The 10,000-nt window shown below is 40.9% G+C and overlaps 1 protein-coding gene across 1 annotated transcript in view; it reads left to right on the top strand.

Moving 5' to 3' along the window:
* The window catches only part of LOC311227849 (adenylate cyclase type 4), a 165,496-nt gene that overhangs the window by 77,556 nt on the left and 77,940 nt on the right, over window positions 1-10,000 (top strand). Inside the window, exons 15-16 of the mRNA XM_084313690.1 lie at window positions 1,515-1,595; window positions 5,199-5,374. Of these exons, the coding sequence (XP_084169816.1) occupies window positions 1,515-1,595; window positions 5,199-5,374 (257 nt within the window). The remainder of the gene's footprint in view (window positions 1-1,514; window positions 1,596-5,198; window positions 5,375-10,000) is intronic.

Genomic DNA, 10,000 nt, shown 5'->3' with positions numbered 1-10,000 from the left:
ACAAGTTCTTGTCCCACTGCAAGCTTCATGTATGACACAATGGCAGTAGTGCAGTGCAGATTGTTTAGTGCTGAATTACTGTCCAGTATACACACCTGCTCTCCCGACAAAATGTTTGAATACAGTAATTTAATTTACAGTGGTTCTCTCAACATTTGGCTGCACCCTTTGACCAGCCTCAGCCATTGTGAGGCCGTGATTGATAGATTTTGACAACTAGTTCAACATTTTTGTATGTAATGACTCAAGCAATGAAATGAGGACTATTAGTTTTATAGGGAATGACTATTCAGCAGTCATAAGTATAGTTAATTTTGACTGACATGACATAAGCAAATGATAATGTTATAAAACAGCAGATAATTGTATGAAAGCAATTGATGCATGTCCAAAAAGCATTTGCAATTTGTTCTGAGGAATGAGAAACTGCTACTATGATGTGCACAAATGACAAAATGTTGTGGAGGTTGAACTAACAGTTATGAGAACTTTAATTCTGATCAGAGAAATGCACCAAAGCAATTGAGAAAAACTGTAATATTGTTTATTAGTTTTAACTATTTTGGTTTGTGTTGCTTTCTAACTCACCTTTTGTGAGTCAGTGACATTGCTGGTTATAATGGTGTCTCATATCTAAAAGTCACACCATATAATAACAAGTAGACAATAATAAACTATAACTATCTTTATATTGTCTAGTAGCCCTACATCATCAGCACACTCCTACACTTCACTTCATCATCCATCTATCCATCCATCCATCCATCCATCCATTCATCCACCCATCCATCCATCCATCTATTAATTTATCCATTCATTCATCCATCCATCCATCCATTCATCCATCCATCCATTCATTCATCCATACATCCATCCATCCACCCATTCATTTATCCATTCATCCATCCATCCATTCATTCATTCATTCATGTATCCAACCATCCACCCACCCATCCAGTCATCCATCCATCCATCCATCCATCCATCCATCCATCCATGAATGAATGAATGAAAACTTTATTTAACAGATTGCAGAATGGGTACAATACAGTACGGCTCAATACACACAATTGTTAAGGGGATGCAGACCAGAGAAAGACATTTGTCTTGTTTACATCAGGGTCCCCCATTTTCAATTCATAGTGACATTTATGACATACACAACATATATGACATCATGACATTTATGGCATAGGGACATACATGACATACAGGTATATAGTACTGTTACATTTGTGACATATACGATATGCAAATATACAGTACTGTTACCAATAGATCCTGACAGAGAGTATATACATATGATGGGGAGGGGACTGTACATTAGGAGGGGGTGGGTGGGTGTATGGGAGAGAAATATACATACGGTGGGGAGAGAATATATACATACGGTGGGGAGGAGACCATACATCCACCCATCCATCCATCCATCCATCCATTAAACACACCCCCTGTCCCGTGCTCCACTCTGAACTGTTACTCTCTTCCATTCATTCTGTTCTTGCCGCCCTCAGTTCTTCATCCCAGGGAACAACTGCACCTCCGTCGCCTCCAACAGAACCCACCTGGAGGCCCTGAACCTCTACACGGTGCCTGTGAGGACAACCTGAGATAGAGAACGGAGTCAAAACGCATTTAGCTAATAATTTCTAGAGTTGTTTTTCACAGGGGGGGTTTTAGCTACTTACAGTAAAACGTGTTTGGTGCTTTCTGTGATTGATAACTTCCCTGACGCATTTATAAATTATTACTGTCTTTAATGGCGCTTTTCCACTGCATGGTACCTACTCTACTCTACTCTACTCTACTCTACTCTACTCGCTTTAGGTACCTGGTACTTCGTTCCTTTTCCACTGCAGGTACTAAAATAAAGTACTCAGTTTGTCTCCGTGTGGGGAGGCGGGGCTGCTGGTGATCAGCTGAGAGCTCCATAGCTCTGTGAGAGCTCCAGCATAGCTATGTCCGTGTCTTGATTGATTGATTGATTGATTGAAAACTTTATTAACAGATTGCAGAATGGGTACAATACAGTACAGCTCAATACACACAATTGTTAAGGGGATGCAGACCAGAGAAAGACTTTCGTCTTGTTTACATCAGGGTCCCCCATTTTCAATTCATCAGGACATATATGACATACATGACATACAGATAGTCATGAGCTAGTAGGCGCAAGCCAGAGTAAAACACAGTTTTCAATCAATCAATCAATCAATAACAACATTAACGAGACTCTCGTTGTGTCTATTCTGATAACGCTAACGTTACCTCTCATTGTGTCTATTCTACAAGCGTTAACGTTAGCTAGGCTGTCTATGCTAACGTTAGCATTAGGCTAACAAGCTGTAACGTTACCAGTCGCGTCTATTTGCTAACGTTAGCATTAGGTAATAACCAGTTTAAAATGGATGGTGATTACCTCACGTTGTGTCTATTCTATTAGCATTAACGTTACTCATACAAACAATCAATAGCGAGTTATATTGATCGCGCTATGTACGATAGCCATGCTAAAACGCTAGCACAACATCAGCACAACATAAGCTTAAGCCTTAACAAGTCAGCAATCTTTTTGCGAGACTAAACTCTCCGCTCGGTGGCAAATTGTGTTGACGTCGGTTTTGTTTAATCAATAAATGAGGCAGAATACACAGTGACTGTATTGTTTGTTTATTGAACTTGTGCCTGCTGCAACCATAATGAAATCCTATGCGAGACATTCAAGATGGCGGCGTTCTGTTTTCGTTCAGACTCTCCAAACAGTGACGCGTCTCTCTTCTGACCAATCAGTGGTCTGCAGTTTTTCACGTGACATTTATGGTACCAGTTCTACCCGCTTGGCTCGCGCTTGGAACCAGAGTCGAGCAGGGACTAAAAAAGTACCCGAAAAAGTACCTGGTACCAGGTAGTACCAGGTACTTTGGTAATGGAAAACCGAAAATACCGAGTAGAGTAGAGTAGAGTAGAGTAGAGTAGGTACCATGCAGTGGAAAAGCGCCATTATACTACTCTTCCTACTATACTAATATGTCGTACCCTTCCTGCTGACTTGTCATACAGAACTTGTAAGTCACTTTGGATAAAAGCGTCAGCTAAATTAATGTAAATAAATGTGGTAAACACCACCCATCTGGTACACTAGCAGTGATGCAGTCATAATATGGGAACTGCCCAAACGCCACGTGCACGCGCGCTCCTGCACGCGCATACATGTTCCCTCGGTTGCGCACAGAACAGATGATTATTATGCATAACAATGTTTTAAATGTAATTGTAGTTACAATTTCTTTAATTGAATTAACTTAAACTAGAAAAGTAAATACAAACTAAATTAACAATGTAACTTAGAGTTAGTTTACAGAAGGACAGTTTCCTTCAGACTGAAGCACAACTTGTCTCATCCTTCCAGTCGGGCACCAACCCCCCACCAACTGGTAGCCTACAGGGCTTGTATTTTGGTTTGGCACTTATCGTTGTTATGCTATCGGTATCCTATTATTATGCAAAGTCTAGGTGATAAGTGCCGGCCGGGTACTTATCGCACAGCGCGACGAGTCCAGTGACAATTGTGAACGCATTTTTGTGTGCGCGCGTGCACATCATTGCGCGCACTTCTGCCTCAGTGACCTACCTAAATGGCGTTTAACCGCGTTTGTGCACGACTGCATGCCTGTACACTAGGTAGGGTAAAACGAACGCCGAGAATTATTGGTGAATACTACTATTAGTGGATATAAGATAAGATAAGATTTTCCTTTTATGAATCCCCTTGAGGAAATGCAGGTGTCATCTCCCGTCTCCGACCCTCACTCTCAGACTCTGTGGCTGAGACCCTGATCCACTCATTCATCACCTCCCGGTTGGACTACTGTAACAGAGTCCTGTTCGGGGTACCCAGCAAAGCCCTGGACAGGCTGCTCCAGTATGTTCAGAACTCAGCTGCCAGTTCACTCACACCAAGCCCTGGCAGCACATCACCCCCACCCTCATCCCAGTCAAGTTCCGGATCACCTTCAAACTCCTGCTCCTCACCTACAACTACAAGTCCCTCCATGCCCTTGCCCCCCGATACCTGTCTGATCTCCTCCACCAGCACACTCCATCCCGGAACCTACGATCCTCTGATCTAGGTCTCCTCTCCATCCCTCGCACCAGGTTACGGACTTTTGGGGACAGAGCCTTCAGCGTGGCATCCCCTACCCTCTGGAACTCTCTCCCCCCCCGAAATCCGCAACGCCCCAACCCTGGACACCTTCAAATCTGCTCTAAAAACACACCTCTTCACCAAGGCTTTTCCCCATCAGTTAGTTTAGATTAGATTAGGTCCATTATCCCTTACCTTCCCTCATCCCCCTTTTTTTCCCCCTATTTCCCTAGCCCTATTTTTTGTCCTGATTGTGAAGCGACCTTGGGTTCTATGAAAGGCGCTATATAAATTTGATCTATTATTATTATTATTATTATTATTATTATTATTATTATTATTATTATTATTATTATTATTATAGCAGCACTTATCTTATAGGGCAAATCATGTGGTTTTCCCATAGGGGTATATTTGATTTGAAATCTTTATTTCGAACATGTAAATACAAACAATATAAAACAAAAACAAATCATTGATCTCTAGCAATGAAAATGGAAAAAAAATTCAAACAAAAAACAAAACATAACTCAATTTACATGTTTGAAAAGGAGTAGGAAGAAGTATACACTTATTTAATCCTACCCCTTTTCCACTACTCAAATGAATGTACTAATTTAAAACCTTACAAAACAAATATATATATATATATGCAAAACAAAATAAATATATATGTAAAACATGAAAGAAATCAAATAAAAATGTAAACACCTGTGAATGTCAAATCCCTTCCTCATCCCTGTACCTCGTGAAAATTATTTCTTTATAATTCAGTTTGAATTGTCTCATGTTTGGACATTGCTTTAGCACCACATTCAGACTGTTCCACAGTTTCATTCCACATATGGAGATGCAGTGTCTTCTCCTGGTAGTGCGTACACTAAGAACTTTTAAATTGAGTTCTCCCCTCAGATTATAACCCCCCTCTATATCAAAGAACAGTTCTTGAATGTTTCCTGGAAGTACATTACCTTTTGATTTATACATTAATCGTGCTGTTTTAAATTCCACACAATGATGCCACCCCTCTCTCTCTCTCTATCTCTCTCTCCAGTACTACCTGTACTGCTGCCTGCTGGCCATGCTGGGCGTGGTGGTGTTTGTCAGGATCTGCATGTCCATCAAAGTGCTGCTGCTGACGCTGGCTGTGGTGGTCTACCTGGCTCTCTTCCTGCACGTCTACGCAGAGAGGTCCGACTGCTACGTGGACCTGCTCTACAACCACACCCGGTGAGGCCACTGCAGCGCTCTCACTACGATTGGTTGAGAGATTACAACAGCCTGCCCAGCAGCATTAATCAGGCCCCTTTAGGTTAACTGGCTTCAAAATGTCTGTAAGGACATGGCTATCGGCAGGGGTGTAGCTCCAGATTCTGGGCCCCATGAAAGAATGTATTTGTAAGCCCCCAGTGAATGCGAGCGCACGAGTAAGCCCCCAGTGAATGCGAGCGCACGTAAGTCAATTTTTTTATTGATGAAAACGCATAATATGGTTTTTACCTATACATTCGGATCAGCAGTTCAGCACCTGCACTGTTGGTGGGTGAGCCTAGTAAAGGATGTCGCATTGCGTTCATCTTCAATGAATGGACCAATTCAATAGTCTACCAAAGCCCCCCCTCTCTCTCTATATATCTCACACACACACACACACACACACACACACACACACACACACACACACACACACACACACACACACACACACACACACACACACACACACACACACACACACACACACACACACACACACACACACACACACTTCAGAAACAAACATAGTATCAATGAGAGCATCAATAATACACCTGAGTGATGTCTGAGTGGGCCCTTGGAATCATCCTAAGCTACCCCCCCCCCCAGCTACGCCCCTGGCTATCGGTATAGGGAGGTGTAGTGGTTATGTCATTGCTGTTTCCGGTCGGTCCTCCTCGCTTGAAATTGCAACGTATTTCCCCATTGCCCATTTCTAAATCGTCTCGTTTAAAACAAATAAAGCATGAACATTTGCATGGTGTACTTTTCTGTGCGTATTCATCACAATCTATAGCTCAACATGAAAATATTCGCAATTAATCGTAAAATAATTACGTAAAATTTTATTTCAACCAAAAATGCTTACACAATAATGTTAGTGATAGAAGGGAATTCATTTTGTGCAAAAATGGAAAGCTTGTCAATGTTCATGAGGCAGAATTGTTACAATAGCCGATAATCCATTTTCCCAATGATAAATCCCTAAACGGGTGGACCTCGCGGGCGGTCCAAAGTGACGTCAGACTACACCTCCCTATAGGAAGGAGAGGGTAGCATATTTATTATTCTTTTTATCTTCTATACTGTATGCATATTGTCTCTTAATGTTTTATGATGATGTTTTATGTTGATGTATGTCCTGTCTCTTAATACCAGGGACCATGATGGAAATAAGTGCTTGCATTTTATCATGTTTTTATCCCTTGGATGATGTCTTTAATCCACAATAAAATCAATCAATCAAACAATTATCATACACAACACAAGATGGAAGCCCGTGTTTGACCCCCCCCCCCCCCCCCCCCCCCCCCCACCAAACAAGCACACACACACACATACACACCAGTGGAGGCTGCTGACCAAATTTTTAGGTGAAGCACAAATTATTATATATTAAATTATATTTTTTAAACATCCCCAACGCTGCAACACCCCCATTTCTCCCAGGTGTCAGGCTCCTCATTCGCTTCCATTCATTTTGGGGACCATGTTTAAATATCATCCTTCTGAAGTATAAACAAACTATACTGCTGTGACGATTTCAATAAAACAGACCTTTCTGAGTTAATGGTATGCAGTGGCGTTGCGCAATATGTCGGGGCCCCCCCGCAGGGCAGACCACTCCCCTAAATCAAACCAAGCAGACCATGGCTCGGCGGCCCGATCAAACCAAGCAGACCATGGCTCGGCGGCCCGATCAAACCAAGCAGACCATGGCTCGGCGGCCCGATCAAACCAAGCAGACCATGTACAGTATACAGTGGCTAATATACTATCAATACTACTATTGAATATACATACACTATTAATTTCATTTACACTATACATTTCATCAAACCAGCATGTCATGTCTCCTTTAACTGTGGGTGAAAAGAGGGCTACTACAATGACCAGAATGCCTGGCAATGTTTACTTCCTCCTCCACAGAGGCACTAGATCAGCCGTGCATCGGCAACGTACGCTAGCCTAGCCACAAGCTAGCGGCAAACATTCATTCATTTAGGCTGCACCACTAACACAGTGCACATGCAAATATTTGAGTAGGGTATACTCAATATTCTATGAAAGTTCTACTAACTTGAATGTCTTGAGTTCGTGTGACGTGTTCTTATGTTTTGAGTAAATAAAACTCATAGTTTTTGATTGACTTGGAACTATTCACTTATTAAGTAAGTATAATGTAAAAGCATAACTTAAGTACAACTTAAGATAATTAAGTAGATACAGACTCTAAACCACATTATGTTTTGAGTAGATAAAACTCATAGTTTTTGATTGACTTGGAATTATTCACTTATTAAGTAAGTATAATGTAAAAGCATAACTTAAGTACAACTTAAGATAATTAAGTAGATACAGACTGTAAACCGCATTATGTTTTGAGTAAATAAAACTCATAGTTTTTGATTGACTTGGAACTATTCACTTATTAAGTAAGTATAATGTAAAAGCATAACTTAAGTACAACTTAAGATAATTAAGTAGATACAGACTGTAAACCGCATTATGTTTTGAGTAAATAAAACTCATAGTTTTTGATTGACTTGGAACTATTCACTTATTAAGTAAGTATAATGTAAAAGCATAACTTAAGTACAACTTAAGATAATTAAGTAGATACAGAGTGTAAACCGCATTATGTTTTGAGTAAATAAAACTCATAGTTTTTGATTGACTTGGAATTATTCACTTATTAAGTAAGTATAATGTAAAAGCATAACTTAAGTACAACTTAAGATAATTAAGTAGATACAGACTGTAAACCGCATTATGTTTTGAGTAAATAAAACTCATAGTTTTTGATTGACTTGGAACTATTCACTTATTAAGTAAGTATAATGTAAAAGCATAACTTAAGTACAACTTAAGATAATTAAGTAGATACAGACTGAAAACCGCATTATGTTTTGAGTAAATAAAACTCATAGTTTTTGATTGACTTGGAACTATTCACTTATTAAGTAAGTATAATGTAAAAGCATAACTTAAGTACAACTTAAGATAATTAAGTAGATACAGACTGAAAACCGCATTATGTTTTGAGTAAATAAAACTCATAGTTTTTGATTGACTTGGAACTATTCACTTATTAAGTAAGTATAATGTAAAAGCATAACTTAAGTATAACTTAAGATAATTAAGTAGATACAGACTGAAAACCGCATTATGTTTTGAGTAAATAAAACTCATAGTTTTTGATTGACTTGGAACTATTCACTTATTAAGTAAGTATAATGTAAAAGCATAAATTAAGTACAACTTAAGATAATTAAGTAGATACAGACTGTAAACCGCATTATGTTTTGAGTAAATAAAACTCATCGTTTTTGATTGACTTGGAACTATTCACTTATTAAGTAAGTATAATGTAAAAGCATAACTTAAGTACAACTTTATTAACAGATTGCAGAATGGGTATAGAGGTGTGATAGGTGTGATAGGTGTGATAGGTGTGAGAAGTGTGATAGGTGTGATAGGTGTGATAGGTGTGAGAGGTGTGATAGGTGTGATAGGTGTGAGAGGTGTGATAGGTGTGAGAGGTGTGATAGGTGTGAGAGGTGTGAGAGGTGTGATAGGTGTGAGAGGTGTGATAGGTGTGATAGGTGTGAGAGGTGTGAGAGGTGTGAGAGGTTGTGAGAGGTGTGATAGGTGTGAGAGTGTGATAGGTGTGAGAGGTGTGATAGGTGTGAGAGGTGTGATATGTGTGATAGGTGGGATCGGTGTGAGAGGTGTGATAGGTGTGAGAGGTGTGATAGGTGTGAGAGGTGTGAAAGGTGTGAGAGGTGTGAGAGGTGTGATAGGTGTGAGAGGTGTGAGAGGTGTGAGAGGTGTGATAGGTGTGAGAGGTGTGAGAGGTGTGATAGGTGTGAGAGGTGTGAGAGGTGTGAGAGGTGTGATAGGTGTGAGAGGTGTGAGAGGTGTGAGAGGTGTGATAGGTGTGAGAGGTGTGATAGGTGTGATAGGTGTGAGAGGTGTGAGAGGTGTGATAGGTGTGAGAGGTGTGATAGGTGTGAGAGGTGTGATAGGTGTGAGAGGTGTGATATGTGTGATAGGTGGGATCGGTGTGAGAGGTGTGATAGGTGTGAGAGGTGTGATAGGTGTGAGAGGTGTGAAAGGTGTGAGAGGTGTGAGAGGTGTGATAGGTGTGAGAGGTGTGAGAGGTGTGAGAGGTGTGATAGGTGTGAGAGGTGTGAGAGGTGTGATAGGTGTGAGAGGTGTGATAGGTGTGATAGGTGTGAGAGGTGTGATAGGTGTGAGAGGTGTGATAGGTGTGAGAGGTGTGATAGGTGTGAGAGGTGTGATATGTGTGATAGGTGGGATCGGTGTGAGAGGTGTGATAGGTGTGAGAGGTGTGAAAGGTGTGAGAGGTGTGAGAGGTGAGATAGGTGTGAGAGGTGTGATAGGTGTGAGAGGTGTGAGAGGTGTGAGAGGTGTGATAGGTGTGAGAGGTGTGATAGGTGTGATAGGTGTGAGAGGTGTGAGAGGTGTGATAGGTGTGAGAGGTGTGATAGGTGTGAGAGGTGTGATAGGTGTGAGAGGTGTGATATGTGTGATAGGTGTGATAGGTGTGAGAGGTGTGATAGGTGTGAGAGGTGT

This window comes from Notolepis coatsorum (assembly GCF_963971535.1).
Source record: "Notolepis coatsorum genome assembly, chromosome: 4".
In the NCBI taxonomy this organism is placed as follows: domain Eukaryota; kingdom Metazoa; phylum Chordata; class Actinopteri; order Aulopiformes; family Paralepididae; genus Notolepis; species Notolepis coatsorum.
Note: the sequence above shows the minus strand (reverse complement) of the source record. Positions and strands in the feature narration are given on the sequence as shown.